The sequence below is a fragment of the Chelonoidis abingdonii genome, chromosome 26 (assembly GCF_003597395.2).
Source record: "Chelonoidis abingdonii isolate Lonesome George chromosome 26, CheloAbing_2.0, whole genome shotgun sequence".
Lineage (NCBI taxonomy): Eukaryota > Metazoa > Chordata > Testudines > Testudinidae > Chelonoidis > Chelonoidis abingdonii.
Window position 1 is genome coordinate 7,595,127 of NC_133794.1, and position 20,738 is coordinate 7,615,864.

The 20,738-nt window shown below is 41.8% G+C and overlaps 1 protein-coding gene across 2 annotated transcripts in view; it reads right to left on the bottom strand.

Annotated features, from left to right (window-relative positions):
* The window catches only part of LIMA1 (LIM domain and actin binding 1), a 42,809-nt gene that overhangs the window by 12,737 nt on the left and 9,334 nt on the right, over positions 1-20,738 (bottom strand). For both annotated transcript variants that reach the window (XM_032782301.2, XM_032782302.2), the window contains exons 2-6: positions 19,458-19,595; positions 13,361-13,406; positions 10,525-10,986; positions 3,609-3,717; positions 1,559-1,713 (exon numbers count right to left, since the gene is read on the bottom strand). In XM_032782301.2, coding sequence (XP_032638192.1) covers positions 1,559-1,713; positions 3,609-3,717; positions 10,525-10,986; positions 13,361-13,406; positions 19,458-19,576 — 891 coding nt within the window. In that variant the 5' untranslated portion in view covers positions 19,577-19,595. The remainder of the gene's footprint in view (positions 1-1,558; positions 1,714-3,608; positions 3,718-10,524; positions 10,987-13,360; positions 13,407-19,457; positions 19,596-20,738) is intronic.

A 20,738-nucleotide genomic window follows, 5' to 3' on the forward strand; every position in this document is an offset into this window, starting at 1 on the left:
TGCTTTAAGATTTTACCGGTATTTCAGCTGGATACATACAGGATGAAGTACAAATTGCACACTTCCACACCAGCAAGATCCATTGTGCCCCCTGACAGTGGGGAATACAAGGAATTCATAGTGGGGAGATAGCTTTCAGTGATTCTACCAAGGAATAAGAGCCATAGCTTCCACTGGCTTATTTGGAAATTATTGTTAACATTGCTGTAGCAATTTGCATCCACACTTAGCTACAATCAATGTTAAGAGGCCACAATAGAATTCTGCTGGGAGTGACTGAGGGTGATAATCTATATAGCATAGGCTCAGACAGCAGGGGCATTCAAATAAGCTCTGCTCACAATGGGACATCAAGCCAGACTAGTGTTCCAGCTGGTGTGGTTTGGACTTCACAGTGAACAAAACCTAAAGGAGTCCATTTGTTAAACTGGCTGGCTGCTGGCTTCTGGGGAATGGTTTAGTCAGTGAACCCCAGCCATCTCTGTTACAAACTGGAAAAGACAATTCAGCAAACTGAATGTAACACAGGGAAGCATGATCTAAAATCTGCTATTAGCAGTTAAGCAGATTTATTACATTGGCTGCAATTACTTTCAGCTCATGCCATTAAGTTTACTTCAGGTACTGTCCAAAGTCTTGAGAATTAGACCCACACTGCATATGGCATGGAGAAATCCCTTCAGCTTGGGCTGTGGAGTTCCAGAAGCAAGATTCAAAATGCATCTCTAGATATAGACACTTCTAAGAACCACAAGCACTTCCCAAGCTTAACTTGGAGACTCGTCAACACTGGGGGCCAAAAAGTCACCCGTCTAGTTTCTCTACCTAGAATAGTCATCCACGTGGAATGTATGGCTAGAAAGGACACAAGTTTAACAAAAGCCTCTAACATCAAACAAAGCAGCTGATGGTTCCAACTGACACACCCCTTTCTGGTACATAAGCTTAGACTCTTGCTGTTTCTTTAGCTACAATACAGTTTGCTGTGATTCACTAGCTTCTCATTTCCTGTTCAGTTATCTGGCCAATGAGGACAGCTCAGATTTTTGTAATAGCCTGTTTCTTACCTGTACCGAGTTCATATGAATAGATGAGAAAAGGAATGGTTGCAAAGGGGAAGATGGCTGGTTATAAAGCACAGGACTGTGTCAGGAGATCTGAACTCTATTGTATTACCTTGGGTAAGTCACTTCATCTCACTTTCCCCAAAATCACAGGGGTAAGATTACATTTCATTAGTGTTTTTAAAGCATGCAGAGATCTTCAGATACAGAGTGCTACAGACATGCAGAAAAAGTAAAAAAGATTCCAGTTGCATTTCAAAGGAGGGTCTTCAGAAAGTATTAAGATTATTTCAGGAAAGGGCAAGTACACATCTCTTACTGCAGTTTTCTCAATTCTTCAGAGCAGAAGACAGCTTTTAATTCCAAGTGAGACAATGAATATTATGTTCTCATCAAACATGAGAACATTACATTTTAATAGCCTAATTTCCATCAGAACTATTTTCTAGCCTCAGGGCTACACCAGTAGGACACCCACTACTTCAGACACGTACCATGTGGCCTGTGGAGCTGCCTTGCTTGGACACAGCTGCCTGGTACTTTGCCAGTCTATCCTTTATTGAAGTTTCTGTTAAGTGAGGCATCTCCAGGTTTCTTCTATTCTCTGGCTTGTCTGGACTGAGTGTTGGAGAGCTACAGACTAGGTGATCTGGAACAAGGACATTATATGGTTAGAGTAACCTTCATAAGTGAAGCACTGAATAGTAAAATCTTCTGTTCAAAGAGATTCAGGTCTCTTCCTCCACTCCCAAAACATTCGGGAATCCCAGACTTGAGAGATGTTCTACCCCATGGCTTATGCTATACCAGGAGTATCAGTCTACCCCTGCAAATACAACTGAATCCTAAAAGCAGCACCTCAGAATGTGCAGTTAACATCTGCTTTGGCACAATCCAGCCAGTAAACTCCTCAGCAGTAAAGACGGTAAAAACCATCTGTACTTAGAAGAACATATAGGCATTATCAAGCAGATAGCAGGTGAGAAGTGCTGAAGAGAACAAATGGGTTCAGTTTTATTTAACCCAGAAAAGAATGGTAATGCAAGACTGTTCATTACACCACTAATGTATCCAGGTTTTGGTTTGTTTCTTTGGGGTTTTTTTTTTTTTTGGTTTTTTTTTTTTTGGGGGGGGGGGGGAGGGGCAGGGAGGAAGGAGATGGAGGCGGGGAAAGGAAGGAACATACGGCTATTTTAAAAAAAATAAAAGGGAGGGGGGAGGTGAAGCTTAGCACTCCACTACTAATAAATCCCCAAATATACCATTTACATGGTATCTTCCATCTGAAGATCTCAAAACAAAAACACTTCATAAAACAACTAAACCTAATTTCACATCATACTGGCAAGATGGGCAAGAGCTATCTATTTCACATAAGAGGAGATAGAAGAACAGATATTAAGCATTTTGTCCAGATCTCTTAACTCCCAGTGCTCTGTCACGGATTACCAAGCCATCCTTTTTTCACATCAATTCACCGCCATCTTACAGCCTTTATTTTAGACAGGGAAAAGATTTAAGGGCCAAGCACCTCTGATTATTCAACTAACTATTATGTAAGTGGACCTTAACTGGGAAGCTAGTTTTGACCACAAGTGGAGAACTAGAAATGGAGACCTTTCACTAACGCAGCCTCAAAATGAAAAATTCATTTTAATATAGAAGGCATAATGTTTTAACAGGGTGTGGAATGGTAAGAATTGGTACCTTTAATTGCTCTCTCTAGCCTGGCTCAGATAAGGATATTGTTTGCAACATTAGGAAGTAAAGTTCAATGCTAGCCATAGGCTGGAAACATAGGAGTTGCATTTAAAGCTATATTTCTAACAAAAGCTATTTAAAGATACCTGGACAATACAAGGTAGTGTTCATGAGACAAGAATTCCATAGCAAGTGCTTAACTTTTGGAGGGATTTAAAGCAACATGAAGAATTTCACCGTACTGGGTCACAAGGGAAATACTGGCAGGCAGGGAATTAGGGAGAAGAGTGTTTATTATTTCTTTGGTTTCTAAATTAAGTTTATTTTCCAAGACAAGAAGTACCACCATCTAATAGAACATGGGACTAGGAATCAAGAGATATGGCTTCTATTAGCTCTGTTATGAAGTTTTCTCCCATGCCCTAGTTTTTCTGTAGGATCCCGGAGAAAGATATGGGTGGGGTGCAAAGATATTATGTAAAAAAAGCTTTGTTTATTAGTGTTCATAATCATCATCAATCATTCCCAGCTCTTATCTAGCACTTATCAGTAGATCTCAAAGCACTTTACAAAGGAGGTCAGTATCATTATTCCCATTTTACAGATGGGGAAAACAGGGGAAGCAACTTGCCCAAGGTCACCCAGCAGGAGAGTGACAGAGTAGGGAATAAGAACCCAGCTCCTCTGAGTCCCAGTCCAGTACTCAAGGGCCACACTGCCTCAAGCTTCAGATGGAAGGCGTTCTCTCTCCTTCCTCTGCCAGACAACATTATTCCCCTACTGTTACATGCACAAAAGGGAGTTGTTTTAATGCACAGGCCCAAATGGCTCAAGACTACCGACCTGAAGCATTATGACTCCTCTCTCCAGAGCAGATGTCAAGGTCCTCTGAAGAAAAGCTGTTTTCAGAGATTCTCCTGCTATCTGCAGTCCTACTCTGGTCCTGAAAAATCTGTAAAACAAAACCCACCTATGAGCTGTCTGGACAAGCCAGAGATTGTTGTACATAATCCTTTGAGATGCATAGGTGACTCTAGCAAATCTCCTTTACTGGACTAAACACATCTAGCAGATGTCCTATTTAAGCAATATCAAGTTTGGTCACAGGATACCTACCTCTCCAGACATATCCATAGATGCCTTTTGATTGTGAAAAACAACTAGAATGCCATGTGTTAGATGCTGATCTCCAGTACATAACCTACAAGCTAGATGTCCAGGGAAGGAGATATATAAGCACTCATACCAGTTTATAAATTAACAGTTTACAAGCTCAGTAACAATCATTTAATCAAGATGTGAAATTAAGAGAGAAATAAGTTTTAAGATACCAATACATCCAGGAGCGGCGCCAGGGTTTTTGGCACCCTAGGCGGGGGGTCCTTCCGCGCTCCCGGTCGTTAGCAGCAATTGGGGGCTTCTTCCGCACTCCCAGTCTTCAGGGCACTTCGGTGGCAGGTCCTGGAGTGACTGAATGACCTGCCACAGAATTGCCGACGACGACCCAGAGCACGGAAGGACCCCCCGCCGCCCAACTGCCGCCGAGGTCGGCGAAATGCCGTTCTCCCAAATTCTGGTGTCCTAGGCGACGCTAGGTCGCCTAAATGGAAACGCCGGCCCTGAATACATCAGCATTACTATTCAGTAACTACAAAGGAGAACGAAAACTTTAGCAGATGACTTCAGTTACGTTTGATATCAATCAATAAGCACAACCTATCAGAGTCAAGCTGACCCCCAAATTAGGTCTGGTAGTCAGGTAGACTGCAATAGGTTGGTGCTGGACAGAAATAGCCTCAGATCTCCAGGATAAACCACCAACCACACTGCTGTGATGCTGGATACAATGCCTCTATATAAATCCACGGTACACCCATACTTGAATACCATGTGCAGATTGGGTTGATCCATCTCAAAAAAGTTATTAGAATTGGAAAAGGTACAGAGAAGGGGAACAAAAAATGATGAGAGGTATGGAAGAGGTTCCACATGAGGAGAGATTGAAGAGACTGGGACTTTTTTTTTTTTTTTTTTTTAAACTGAAAAGACTACTAAGGGGGATATGATAGAGGTCTATAAAAATCATGAATGGTGTGGAGAAAGTGAACAAGGAAGCGTTATTTACCCTTCCACAAGAACCAGGGGTCACCCAATGAAATTAATAGGCAGCAGGTTTAAAACAAACAAAAGGAAGTACTTGGTCACATAACTCAGTGTCAGCCTGTGAAACTTGCTGCCACGGGATGTTGTGACGGCCAAAACTATAACTGGGTTCAAAAAAAGAAGAAAGGAAGAAGTTCCTGCAGGATAGGTCCATCAAGGACAATTAGCCAAGATGGTCAAGGATGCAACCCCGTGCTCTGGCTGTCCCTAAGCCTGACTGCCAGATGCTGGGAAATGACGACGAGATGGATCGCTAAACTACTGCCTTGTTCATTCTGAAGCATCCAACACTGGCTGCTGTTAGAAGACAGATACTGAGCTAGATGGACCACAGATCTGACCCAGCATGGCCATTCTCATGCTAGGATGTTTTGTACTAGCAGCATAGACATTCTCTGGTCAGCTCCTTCAGATTTGATACATATTTGCTGCAATCAACTCTCAAATGGCTCCCTATAGAACTTTTTGGTGCACAATAAAAAAAAATCCAACAATTATAGAAATAAGTTTCAACAGCTCCTCTGAATTCTCTGTGGTGTGCAGAGTTTAGTTTGCCTACACCTGTTTGTCGGTAAACCTTTCAGAAGTGGTGTGTTGAGTCTTCATTTATTTATTCACACTAATTTAAGGTTTTGCAAGCCAGTAATACATTTTAATGGTTTTTAGACTGTCTCTTTCTGTAAGTCTATAATATAGAACTAAACTATTGTTGTATATAAAGTAAACAAGGTTTTTAAAATGTCTAAGAAGCTTCATTTAAAATTAAATTATAATGCAGAACCCCCCAGACTGGTGGCCAGGACCCAGGCAGTGAGAGTGCCACTGAAAATCAGCTTGTGTGCCACCTTTGGTACACGTGCCACAGGTTGCCTACCCCTGGCCTATACCAAGACTGGATGTTTTCACAGCCAAAAGTCAACCTATAAAAACAGCAGGAGGAGAGGAGAGCTCTCTTCTCCCCAGGAAGAGTTAAGTCTCAGAGCCCACTGGAAATTAAGGGGGCGGAGATTTGGCAAAACACTCCAACCACACATTTATTTTCCTGCTTCCAACAATTCTCTCATTTTCTGGTCACCAAACTGATAGAAATTCCAGTTTTATACTAACAGAGCTGTACTATAAGATAATCTCTGTGAAAAAATCAGGCTCTTTAGCACACAGAACAGAGGAACTTCACCGGGAAAGGAAAACACAGTTGGAAAATCCCTTGTTTTCTATTGGCAAGGTTAAAGAAATTTTATATTTCTATAGTTTAGAAAACTGATAATGTTTTTTTACTGGAAAAGCATTTTACTAAGAAACCTTTTCCTTCTGGTGAACGTACTGATAGATGCACCAGAGCAGAGCCTACACACTTCTAGGAATTTGCAGACTTCTCAGTCATCTCCAAGATTTGCTTGCACATTCTTGTTGTGTTCCACCATCACTACTACACTGAGCCAACACTCTGAAGTGCCTGAAACCTTACTTACAGTTTGAGATTAAAATATAGACAACAGTTTCTCTTTTCTCCCAATACATAGAGCTGAGTATTTTAGGCAGAGATTTTTGGGAGAGTGCTGCTAAGGAACAGTGTCCTTTTGGGGGATGGAAGGGAAGGGGTGAAGGTGAACTTCAGATGCATTAGCCTATTGCAAGTTCCTACTAGCATAAATTTGGAGACATAGCTGACATCTAGTATGCAAAGTTAAACACAAAGTTCATGCTTCTTTATATTGGGTGTGGTTAGCAGAAAGGAAGGTGGAACAAACAAGTTATTACAAGTGCACAATATGACCCAGGAAGAAAGTTTAATTGGTCAGGTAAGTGCATCTGGAAGTACTAAAGAACAGCAGTTCTCTTAAACCAGAAGCTCTCATGTATATAACTAAATCTTGAGTGTATCTGTATTCCATTCTCATTTAAACGACAAGCAATCCTTTTTAAGAACAGAGATGCCTAAGTCTAGAAGCTTCCTTGAGTTCCTTAAGGAGTGGTTTCCTCCTCCTCTCTCTCCTCCGTACATACCCCATCCTCCTTCCTGTCAGCAGACTGGAACTGATTTGAACAAACTTTCCCTGAAATCTTCGCTCACAGATTATGTAGACTAAACACGTCAACTGAAATAAAATAAAATGCTAGGGTTTCCTGAAGCTTAAGGTAAAATTCTTTCACGATGCTTTTAAACCAGATTGGGCAAAATACTCCCTCGTGGTATGATTCATTCCATTATGCATGAAAGCACACTGTACTGGCTATCCTATCAACCAGAGCAAAACCTGGTCACAGCCCCCAAGGAGTTTACAATCTAGAGTAACTGAAGTAACTATGGTTCTGCTTAGCAGGGAGTTGAGTGATTCAAAGTCTGAGAGGTATAGTCCTCTCTTTTGTTCATCTTATGCCATCAGGGGAACAAATGGACACTAGTTATAGGGCAATAAGTTTAGAACAGAGTGAAATACCACTTCACTCAGTATATTGTCAAACTGGAATTCACTGCAGCGGGAAATCAGAGTCAAATACTGGAAGTAGACAGTGTCATGACTGTAGCTATGCAGTAACATAAGTGTACTAACATCTCAAGCCAAATCTCCTCAGCTCTCCCCAACAACTGACCATATGCATTGTGGGGGGGAAGAGAGGAAGGACTGGGGAGGAATACCTTCACCTGATTCAGTAAGGCACTTGCCACAAACTTGCTGTGACATCTTGGGCAAAGTACTATACTTTGCTTTACCTCAGTTTCCCCATCTGTGAAATGGGGTATACAACAAAAACAAATTACTAATTTCTGAAAAGCCCCAAGTTTCTTGGATGAAAGATGCTGCAAGTGGACCATTGCCATTCCATTTGGTTATTTGCCCAACAACTCATCTTGCTTTTGGCAAACCACACCTAATTTATATAGCAACATAAGAATACAAGTCACTACATATTAGATTAACAGTGCCAAAAAGAACAAGTACCTGCCTCAGAACAACTCCAAGGGACAATTATATCTTAATGCTTAAATGGAATGTTTTAGGTTATGCTCCCCAACTTTAACATAAAATTAACATAGAGATATACCTATCTCATAGAACTGGAAGGGACCTTGAAGGTCATTGAGTCCAGTCCCCTGCCTTCACTGGCAAGACCAAGTATTGATTTTGCCCCAGATCCCTATATGGCCCCCTCAAGGACTGAACTCGCAACCCTGGGTTTAGCAGGCCAATGCTCAAACCACTGAGCGATCCCTCCCCCCTAAGATGACTTTCTTCTACTACTTGCACTTGTGTGCCTTATTTGGTGTGAGTCACTGTGACACACTGAAGTATCTTTGAAATTGCCAAAGACTTGAGACATTAGAACCAATAAGTAATAAAGGAAAGCTGGTCTTTTGCTTCAGGCATCAGTTTGAGTCCCACTCTCACTTCTCAGCCAGGCTGCTACTGACGTGCTTAGAAATACTTTCTTCCCAAAGATGCAACAAACATGCATCTTGCTTCTGAGATTTCAGATTTTGATCCAGTTTCTGAAAGAAAAGAAGAACTGGAGCTTGTGCAGCCAGTGCGGCATCCCTGGGCAAAATGTAATCCAGCCATTTTTTTGTTCAGTTTTGAGAGTCTGGATTGTTTTGTTTCTACAAACAGATGCAGGTGAGGACATAAGGGGCAAAGACAGTCAGGACCAACAGTTTAGGAGCTATCCATGTTGAATTACAGAACTGAGCACACTGCACTTTGAAACTACCTAGACTTGTGCTGCTTCTCCAGTTGCTCCCTACTTTAATGCAACTAAAGCATATCCCTATGCTGCATGACTGAATCTGCATGATATCACCTCATACCCCCTAAAATTTCCAGGGCCAAAAAACTTACAGAAGTGCTTTTTAGTTGCAACAAAGGCCTTTCCTCTTCATTTTAAAAAACTTAAGACATCTTACTTTATAACTTTGACTGAGGGGGGAAATTGCATGTGCAAGATGAATTTTGAGTGGGCAAGAATGGAATTTAAAGGAAGAATCCCTCAAAGTTTCAGGACTTACAGAAACTGACCCCAGCAGTTCTGAATTAGCCAGTTTGCTGTGACCAAGTTTAAAATAATGACTTATCTATGACATACAGTTACCAATTCCAGCTGTTAAAGACGAGTACTTTGGTCAGCTCAAAAACACTTCCTTCCCCCAATGCTCAGATACAGTTATTCAAGTTTGGCTGGAAAACTGGTACTTTCCTGTGTTTTCATGTGCTCTGGAGAATGATTTCCTGAGAAGAAATCTCCAAAGTCACACCTTGCTACTGCTCCTTGTAATTAGCACCTTAGGGATGGAGTCAACAGCAAAGGCAGCTTTTAAAAATTTTAATGAGAACTAAGAACTCAGATTTAAACAGTTACTTGAGAAACCATTTTGAATGCCTATATTCAGGCCAAATATTCAGCCTAACCCAAAGATTCTGTTCCCCAAGCCCCCATTTATTTCATATCTAAAGTAAATATCTCCACTGTCCAAGATTTTGCTTTGTTTTACTGAATAATCTAATAAAACCATCACAAGTAGAACAAAGCCAGAAATATAAGAAAGTTTGAGAAAACTGGAGAATCCACCAGCATCAAGGCCCCAGGACTCTGTTCCTAAGTCACTGGCATATGCAACTCATTTTCTAGTTAAGCAATTCTCCCTGGGGACAAAATCTGCAGTCCACATGCAGGATCAAATTTCATGAGCAACTGTAGGAAAATGCAAGCCCTGTGCGTTTGCAAGTCAAAACTAGTAAAGGCGTGAGCTCATCTAGCTATTTTCCCTGTGAGAGAATTTTCTTTGATAGGAAACATTAAGATACACAGATGAGAGTTTAGCACAAAGGAGATGGCATTTCGGCTCAGTACAATATAAAAGGTGAGCCCTTAGACTCTCCCTGTAGCTTTGGCAGACCTTCCTGTCCCACAGCAGTGCGTGTTAAGCTATTCACAAAGGGATCTTAATAATTTAAAAACAAAAACAAAAACACACAACAACTCATGCTTAAATGACTCACTGCTCAGTGCCCACAGGAAAAATTAAGAAGCAGTCAGCCCCACCTTGCTTTAAAAAAAAAAAAAAAAATTTTACTCAAATACCAGTCCATTCTGTGTTTGATTGGATCCAACAAAAAAAAACAAAAAAGAGAAATAATCTATCCATCCCAGATTAACATGTTAAAAGAAGAATTCCCTGCTACTGTGGAACTGCAACAGAGAGTCAGTGACTTGAGGTAAGTGAGGTAATATATTTTATTGGACCAACTTCTGTTGGGGAGAGAGACAAGCTTTGAAGCACTGTGTAAGCTCAAAAAACTTGTCTCTCTCAACAACAGAAGTTGATCCAATAAAAGATATTACCTAACCCATCTTGTCTCTCTAATATCCTAGGACCAACATAGTTACAAGATTGCATACATGGAGAGTCCGTGACATCCATAGAGTTTTCAGCTCTTTAGCACCAACCACTTCAAGATACATTTTTCAGCTTCAGTAATGAATAAAACTGTCATTTGTACAGTTAATAGCTCTGCACCACCCCCTGCAGAGAGTTCTCAGATGCTCAGGAGGCAGTTAAGAGGCTAAAAACTAAGGTCTGAAGTTATATAATTCTTACCTTTGTTTGAGCTCCATCGCCCTTCTCAAACATCATCTTTAGTTTGTTTAGTGGGATGTTATATTTCTCTATCTTCCCTGAAGAGTCCGGGTTTTCACTAGCCTCAGGTTTGCCTACTTCTTGTCTGGATTCTCTTACACAATTTTCCATTTTATCACTCTCCAGTGAGTAGATCTTAGACTCCTTGCTGTCAACACTTGGATATTTCAATTGGCCAAAGACTCCAGAAGGCAATCGGGGTTGAGATTTTGAATAGACCCTTGATGTTTGGTCAGTTTCTGCTTTAGAAGCAGGGTTGGTTTCTACTCCAACACTGGTGCTGGCGACCTTCTGCCTAACCTCAGTACAGTTGCTTTGTAGGGTTTCCGTCCCAGACTCTGTTTCCAATATTGGATTCTCCCACTTCTTCTTTAACACACTCAGACTCCCCCTTTTAAAATGAGCGGGAAGATTTTCTGTGTTCTAAAAAGAACAAGAAGTTAATGCCAGTCAAACTGCCTGATGAAGCATTAAAGCACTTCTTTTCTGTACAAAAGGAAGTAAAGACTCAGTGCTGATCTTAGCCCGCTGCTCTTTCAGACAGCTGTGAATAGTTACAACTGTGCCACATGGAGAAAGCATCTGATGGGGGGAGAGAAAAGCTAGAAACTGAAGCAGGAAGTGATCAAACAGGATGGCCTTATAAGGAAAAAAAGGGAATCGAGGTCTAATGAGAGTTAAGGACGACACAAAAGGCTTGAATCCACACACTAAGGAAATCTAACAGAATCAACACCAGCAGACTTTAGAATGAGAGACTTATGTTAACAATGGGAAAAGCAGGCACGTGTAGAGGGGTGCTATGCCAAATGTTGCAATGTTTTCCATCTGCTCTAAGGGAAGCAGGGAGAACAATTAACTATCTATTCCAAGAACTAAACATTATCTTTCAGAAACCACTATTATTTTGGATTTATGCATTTCTACTTCAAGTTAGTCGCAGGATTTCAGTGCCAACAGGCCTCTAAACACAATATTTTACACCATCCAATACAAATTAAACATTACAATTCTTTTGCATCCATTTATAAAATCTGATCATATAGTGGAATATTTAATTCTTCTACTAAAAGTAACACTCTGATCACTGAATGACACATACTCATGCACATAAGTTACATCCTACAAGCACCGCCACACCACTGCCATAAGCCAACAGAACATATTCTGGATTAGCTGGTAGTGACCCACAGCAATACTACCCCTCAGATTCCAGTACCTTCAGACTACTTCTTCTCAGCAGTGATTACCCCGTGTACAAACAACAGAACCCCGCATTTAGCAAATTCACATCCAATACCTGCCAGTGCTGCATTTTTGTGGTCTGCTCCTTATGGATCCTACTTGCAGATAGTTTTACTTATGGTAGAACAGGTCTGCAAGGCTTTAGAGAATTAAACAGGATTAGCAGCTATATTGGGATTTAAGTCTCTCACCCCATTACTCTTCTAGTCACATTCTGAATGCTTCTCTACAAACTAACTAGAATCCACTTAAGCTTCAGGAAAAGATCAGTTTATTTGCTCACTGTATTTAAAGCATATACGAAAATTGTAGGGAAAATGGCACAATTATTAAAGAGGTAACAAAGGTCCCCTGTGTGAAGGGTTTTCAGAACAAAATTAGACACTGAAGTTCCTGCAGCTAAAGTTGCCTTGAATCCCGGGTGCACTGTTGCATATGGAGTTCTGGCATGCATCATACCATGAGTCATTCTGTGCTTAGGCTCTGCTTTGCCCTGCCCATACAAGTGATGCAATAGCTTCCAGTAGTGAGCTGGCATTCTTCCTTATTAACGCTGAGAAATTACATCCTGCAAAGCACCCCACAACTTGTTCCTATAAATAGGTTTATAAATGTTTTAAGCAAGAATTATTGACCTCTGTCAGGTCTCAGTAAGTCTTTGGATGGTCATGTAGTATGGGAATGAAGGAGCATTGAACAGGCTCCTGCCTGGTCTCTCTTGCCCTGGCTACAGTGACCCAGAGACAAGGCATGCAATGCATATTATGTGTGCCATCGAATTGCTCACTTATGACTGAGGAAGCATGCTCGGAGAGGGAATTGCTCATTCCTTTTGGACACCGTAGTTAACCCTGTACATTTTAAATGAAGAAAAGCAGAAATTCTGCTTGTAAATGCAGACTTGCCATCTTAGAGCATTCTCACCCACCGGAGTCCCCTGATCCCAGAGCAGTCAGAGGAAGTGAAACTGTAATAGCAGAGCCAAACAGAACGGCTCTCCTCCCCCAAGGCAAGTAAGTCCAAATGATTTAAAAATCTACTTCAGAGAAGGGACCCCTAAAATGGATCCTGCAGTTAGAAAGGAAAATAAATTAAAACTATTGGAAGCTGACAGCATCCCGTTAAGCTTCAAAATTTAGATAAGAAATGACCAAACAAGCATAGAAACCATACAACTGCCTACAGCTCAGAAAACAGAGGTGGCTATTCATGTTTTGTCCTTTGAACAGAGGACTCCGAGCCAGCTGCATCTTGGCTTCTACTTAGAACTGAACCAGTGATTCAGTGTGTGACCTCGGGCAAGTCACTTGACTTTCCTGTGCTTCAGTCAATCCAGTGGGGAAAGACAGGCCAAAAGCAAGCCCTTGGTGAAAAAAGGCAAACACTGCATCTGAGCCAAGTATTCTTGCAAACACAAGGTACAAAAAAGCCATAGCACATGTATGGGTTGTTTAGCGTCTCTCAAGAGCAGCGGTCTCAGGAAAGGTGTAACACAGCAAGTCACCCTAATTTATATGATGCTTCTGATTCCAGAAGGATCATAAATACTTACATTTCTTTTTTTCTCTGCAGTAGCTTCTTCAGCTGCTTTCTGATACCTTTTGGGAAAGTGGAAGAAAAAAAGTTGACTACAAAATTCCAAATCTTTTGGTGGGAGCACATTCACCCTGCAACAAGGATATTACATACTTTCCAGACCTCATGAACAAAAAACTGGAGATTTCAAACACTTATCAGTTGATTGTCATGGAAAAAGTGGTAAGACACAAAAGCATATGAACAATGTAACAAGGTACAGTGACATGTTCTTTTGAACAATACAACTCTTACAGGAAAAAAAAAAATATTTAAAACCTATTGACTAGTAAAGCCATTAAAACACCGAGCAGTCATCCCACACTTCATTGCCCTGGACAGAGAGAACCAAAGCTAAGAGATTGTGAAACACCTTGCTCAATTGGTTGCAAAGACTAAAAGAGAGCCCAAATAAATTGTAAAAAAGCCATAGGGTTTCCCATCAAAATGTTGTAGCGACGAACAACTTTATTTATAGTAATTAAAGTTCTACTTTTCAGAAGCAATGGATAGTAGCTTGTTTCCTATTTGGGTACATTTATATTCTGCCTCTGAATTCCCCAGTGTACCATTCAGGAGCCTTACAACTCCAGCTGTCTTGCAGTCACATTTTTGCCATCATATCGTTGGAATCAAACACACCACTTAGATCTCTCTTGCCTTCTCGGGGCCTGATGCTGAAAGACGCTTAAGTAACCTAAGAACAGATTGCATATAGGAAAATGGAAACTAGGTCAGATTACAAGGATGGATATAGGCAAACAACACAGGAATGCAGGGGCAAGATTAGAAAGGCAAAGGCACAAAATGAGCTCAAACTAGCTATGGGAATAAAAGGGAAACAAGAAGACTTTTTATCAATACATTAGAAACAAGAGGAAGACCAAGGACAGGGTAGGCCCACTGCTCAGTGAGGAGGGAGAAACATTAACAGGAAGCTTGGAAATGGCAGAGATGCTTAATGACTTCTTTGTTTCGGTCTTCACTGAGAAGTCTCAAGGAATGTCTAACAGTGAATGCTTATGGGAAGGGGGTAGGTTTAGAAGATAAAATAAAAAAAGAGCAAGTTAAAAAATCACTTAGAGAAGTTAGATGCCTGCAAATCACCAGGGCCTGATGAAATGCATCCTAGAATACTCAAGGAGCTGACTAAGGAGATATCTGAGCCTCTAGCTATTATCTTTGGAAAGTCATGGGAGACGGGAGAGATTCCAGAAGACTGGAAAAGGGCAAATATAGTGCCCATCTATAAAAAGGGAAATAAAAACAACCCAGGAAACTACAGACCAGTTAGTTTAACTTCTGTGCCAGGGAAGATAATGGAGCAAGTAATTAAAGAAATCATCTGCAAACACTTGGAAGGTGGTAAGGTGATAGGGAATAGCCAGCATGGATTTGTAAAGAACAAATCGTGTCAAACCAATCTGATAGCTTTCTTTGATAGGATAACGAGCCTTGTGGATAAGGGAGAAGCGGTGGATGTGGTATACCTAGACTTTAGTAAGGCATTTGATACGGTCTCGCATGATATCCTTATCGATAAACTAGGCAAATACAATTTAGATGGGGCTACTATAAGGTGGGTGCATAACTGGCTGGATAACCGTACTCAGAGAGTAGTTATTAATGGCTCCCAATCCTGCTGGAAAGGTATAACAAGTGGGGTTCCGCAGGGGTCTGTTTTGGGACCGGCTCTGTTCAATATCTTCATCAACGACTTAGATGTTGGCATAGAAAGTACGCTTATTAAGTTTGCAGACGATACCAAACTGGGAGGGATTGCAACTGCTTTGGAGGACAGGGTCAAAATTCAAAATGATCTGGACAAATTGGAGAAAAGGTCTGAGGTAAACCGGATGAAGTTCAATACAGACAAATGCAAAGTGCTCCACTTAGGAAGGAACAATCAGTTTCACACATACAGAATGGGAAGAGACTGTCTAGGAAGGAGTATGGCAGAAAGAGATCTAGGGGTCATAGTGGACCACAAGCTAAATATGAGTCAACAGTGTGATACTGTTGCAAAAAAAGCAAACGTGATTCTGGGATGCATTAACAGGTGTGTTGTAAACAAGACACGAGAAGTCATTCTTCCGCTCTACTCTGCGCTGGTTAGGCCTCAACTGGAGTATTGTGTCCAGTTCTGGGCACCGCATTTCAAGAAAGATGTGGAGAAATTGGAGAGGGTCCAGAGAAGAGCAACAAGAATGATTAAAGGTCTTGAGAACATGACCTATGAAGGAAGGCTGAAAGAATTGGGTTTATTTAGTTTGGAAAAGAGAAGACTGAGAGGGGACATGATAGCAGTTTTCAGGTATCTAAAAGGGTGTCATCAGGAGGAGGGAGAAAACTTGTTCACCTTAGCCTCTAATGATAGAACAAGAAGCAATGGGCTTAAACTGCAGCAAGGGAGATTTAGGTTGGACATTAGGAAAAAGTTCCTAACTGTCAAGGTAGTTAAACACTGGAATAAATTGCCTAGGGAGGTTGCGGAATCTCCATCTCTGGAGATATTTAAGAGAAGGTTAGATAAATGTCTATCAGGGATGGTCTAAACAGTATTTGGTCCTGCCATGAAAGCAGGGGACTGGACTTGATGACCTCTCGAGGTCCCTTCCAGTCCTAGAGTCTACAAATCTATGAATCTCTTAGGCTTTGCAAATCATTCTTATTATTCTCTAGCCTCTGAGCATGTCATATATGAGAGTTTTTTAAAAGTTAAATCACAAATCTGTTTGGAGGTTTAATTTTAAAGCCAAGTTGTCAGCAAGTTACAGCCAGTTAGTGACACGGTAGCAGATTTGAAAGGACATTATAAACTCAGTTCTTGAAATATCTGCTGGTGCCACCCCCATGACTAAATCTTATCTGGTGGCCAAATCCAGTAGAAGAAACAAACACTCTCTTACCACCCTGCCTATATTTGTACTCTATCACTGATCTTTGTATCAGGCCATTTGTTTACACTGTGTGCTGGATTTATGCATCTTGCATGGGAAGTTTCTCCCTCCCATGCCTCCTTTGTTAGTCTCAGCAGAAAGCCTGTGCTGCTCTCCTACTCCATGAGCTGCACAAGCAGCTTCCATTCTGACGGACAGAAGAAAACTACACAAGTGCTTGCACTTGATGGATGTAGTTACGCTGGTCTAAGCCTTTGAAGATCCAGAGCAGTGATTCTCAAGCCTTTGCAGTGGTGACCCCTTTCACACAGCAAGCCTGTGCGTGTGACCCACTCTTATAAATTAAAAACACTTCTTTATATATTTAACTCCATTATAAATGCTGGATGCAAAGAGGGGTTTGTGGTAGAGGCTGACAGCTTGTGACCCCCTGAGAGATCCCAACCCCCAGTTTAAGAACCCCTGATCTAGGGTGTACTGCACTACGAAGCTTCCAAGTTTGTTCCTCCATGGCAAGACACAGAACTGAAGTGAGCAACAAACGGGGCGAGTCTCTTGCTGCTCTGCCTCGTCCTGGATAGAGACACGAAGATGCACTGGAGAAAACAGACTGAAGATGCGTCAGAGGGTGGCCCTTTAAGGGAGCTGGCTTAGCTCCACTTCTGACTAATTAGATGCATCCCAGGTGATTGATTGGATGTCAGGCATCACGTGCTCATCAGCAGGTCACCTGATCCTCAGAAAAAAGGCCAACAAACAGTTCAGTTGGGGGCAGAGAGACTGGCAGGGAACAGTTAGGCTGGTGCTCCAAGGCTATTTTATTTGGCTGCTGAAATGAGGTGTGTGCAGAGCAAAAGCCACAGCAAACACCTGATTCTGGGAAAGACCGACAGCCCCAGGTAGCTAACTTCCATGACAATGGAGCATGTGGCAGAAATACATTTGTGTAACCAGGAGCTCAGGCTTGTGCAGAGCCAAGACTTAATTCAAAACCTTAACTGATTTTTCAAAATAAGGAAATGCCTGTAGAAGGAATGTGATCAGTTTATGGAAAAATGGGCCAAGATTACCAGCCCTGCATATTTGAGTGTAACTTCACTGGAGACAAGGGTGCTGCAGCCGCTGGTAGCATAGCAGAATTTGGACATAATCTATCAATAGCCACTCATTGGGGGAGGGAGACAATTATATTCCCCAAATTTAGTGTTTCATTTCTAGGAGAGTAAGTTTCATCTCTTCTATCTCATTTTTTGTTGATTCTTTTGCCCATCACAACCCCTAAACACTAGCAATACCCAAAGAGTATCCATCATGGAAACGAAGTACTGATTTCAGTGTGTCTGGTAACAAGTTTGTGTCTCTGCTGTTCAAAGGAGTACACTACAGTTGCAGCCTACAAGGCAAGATGAGATGGTGAGGTTCTAGCATATTGGATTTATTTATTAGTTTTTCACCTTTTGAAAGCTTTTGCTCAAATCCTGATTAGCCACTTGCAACAATTAACATGGTGATCTCATCCGAATCTATGAGAAATCTCTCCATTTTTGTACAACTGACTACCATTGCTGGATAAGCCCAGGACTGGAAATGGGAGGGCAAGTGCATGGGTGAAACAAGGTTCATTGCCAGAGTTGTGCCTGAGACCCTGGCAAAGAGTGAGGTGCACTGGAAAAAAATATCAGAAGACTGAAGGAGAAGGCAGCCTGGAAAGACATGGATGTTGCAGGCAGGGACTGAGGTATTGTGCCAGTATTGGAAAGGAGTCTGCACAATCTATGGTTTAAATCTGCACTAACAGCCCCTCAATTTCACTAATAGTTAGTCACAAACTTATAAACAAGTTAAGAGACAAGCAGTTTGCATGGTATTTTGGGATATAAAAATGGTTTTAAAAGCAGTAGATTTAGCTGAAAGAGCTGTAGTAGGATTATGTTTCCTGCTGTGGATTTCAAGATTGGTGAACCAAGTGGGAACGGAAGTGTCCTTTTCTAAATAGCCCTGCCATTGCTTTCATGAGGGTAGGGAAGCTGGGCTTGGTTAAAGTACAGTGTGGTGAATTACTCCAGTGAATGTCATTTTAAAGGATTATTAAAGTTTAGCAAATTGACCGGGCTTGATTTCAAAATCACAGCTAGAGGCAATTGAATCACTGACTACGGCCATAACAAGCATTTTCTTCCTTGCACTCAACACTTCTAAACAACAAAATAGTATGTTCCAGGAATGGACTAGAGATCAGGTATTTAAAAAAAATAATTTAGAGGAGCAGCCTCTCATGTGAGGCTTCCATACATCCCATTACCAATTACAGAAGTTGATACCAGGCAATACTATTAAAATAGGCTGGGATTTTCAAAGCAGCCTAAGGTGCCCAACTTACACTGAAGGTCCCCACCTGCGGTCTGCACATTTCTCAGGTACCAATGACATGCAGTCCAGCAAGCACACTTAATGTAAATGTTTACTTAGTAGGGCTGCCTTCTTCCTTGGTTACAAGAAAGTGTTATTGTTTGAATGGGAAACCAATGTAAGATTCCACAGTCTACCTTGCCTCTCTGCAAGTGAACACTCCTCTAATAAAGAAAGATTAGAAGAAGCTAAGGGGGAGATCTATGAAGAACTCTTTGTGAAAATACTGTTTCTAGACTAGCCGTTTTAACCCCTTGGGTTTCCTATCGGGAAATCCATCACCGGCAACTGTCAGACTGGGCTTCAAACTGGAATTATGCTGTAGTTGTGAGAGGGGATCCTGCTCTCCACTACGTCTTGGAGAAAGTGTAGGACTGGTGAACTTTGCATCTCATATAAAGGTTGAAAAGATCTGTTTCTGATGAAAGAGTAAATCCATGGGTGGTAGCTACTAAACCCCAACTATGGATGCCTAATAGACTATTATGAATCAACCGTGAAGGTTGCACCTTCTCTTCCAGCAGGAGGGGGTGCTAGTGCTCACAATGGCAACCAGAAAGGGATATTGTAGTTCTATGGCTAACGCATCAGGATTTGCCAACAGTCTGAAGAACATTCTATTTGTATGTTATTGCACAGAGGATGGGGTTTAACTGACTTTTAAAAAAGTAAGCAGTGCAGACAGGGAACTGCCACCATCAGCTCGCAAGGTGTCAGCTGCTAGGCTACATAGCTGTTTTTGAACTAAAGCTTTAGATCACTTACTTGGAGAACCGCTCAAGGAGAGCTGATGACTTATTCTTGTTGACTAGAGAAAGCTCTTTGGCAGTGATTCTCAGAGAGTGTGAAGTCCATTGTCTTCTGTTAAATGGAGATGGCTCCATCTTGTGAAAGCAGAAATATCTATGAAAAACAAAGCAAAGAAATACAGTCAAACCTCGCAATAACGCACCCTGCTATAACGCGAAATCGCATATAATGCAATCATAAGTTGGCTCCCCTTTAAGGCCTAATACCAGTGGTCCCCAAGACCATGGCAGGGGAGAGAAGCTGCAGCCCCGCACTGCCGGGGACAGAGAACTCTGAGGCTGCGGGCGCTGGTGCTCTCTGTCCCTGGCAGGCACGGGGCCACAGCTACTCTTGAAGCCAGAGAGAAGCCGCGGTCTCGTGCCTGCCAGGGACAGAGAGCACCGGTCCCCACAGCCTCGGAGTTCTCTGTCCCCGGCAGGCACAGGGCCGCGGCTTCTCTCCCCTGCTGGGCACTGGACGGCGCACATCAATGCACCGTGTTGGGGACCACTGACTTAAACTGACCGGCTTGAAACCCCGCTATACTGCAACCCCGCATTTATCATGATGGAATTTTTTGGACCCCAAGCATCGCGTTGTAGCAAGGTTTCACTGTACTCAATATGAAATAGTGATCCAAAACGGATTGGGACTGAGTGGCTATAAATTGTCAGTCTTTATTTGGGCACTACAAGCAGGTCTTATATCATTGTTGCCAAGTAACAGTCACTGCAGGCTCCCTGGATCAAGTGAATAAAAAACTAAATCAATAGCTCTAGATTATAAAACATCTTCAAGGAACTTTAATCTATTTTACTGGTAAAAACACTGACCATTGCAACAGAACGGGAAGAGAAGACAAGCTCAGAGCGAAAAGGATGCTAACGTGAACCCCCTCTGCAATTCAGATCCATAGGCTCGACAGCACAAATAAGCTCCAGGAAGCCCTGTCGGCCATTTCCCACTCTGGTTTCTAAAACAAACCTTCAGGCATTTATGCAAAAAGATTAGAGTTATGAAACTTAAGAGGATGTAATTCCTACGCAAACATTGCTCATTTATTGTCATGGTCTTCAGATTTAACGCAGCAGCGGCTTCCTTTGCGAGTTGGAACAAGTCCTCCCTCATGGACAGGTCTGCAAACTTGGTATTAAACAGCTCCCGGTTACCTAAAGGAATGGCTTTAAACATTCTGTACTGCTGTAAACTGGGACAAGGTTTTGAACAGCTCTTCAGCATGGAAGCGGTCAGAAAGAG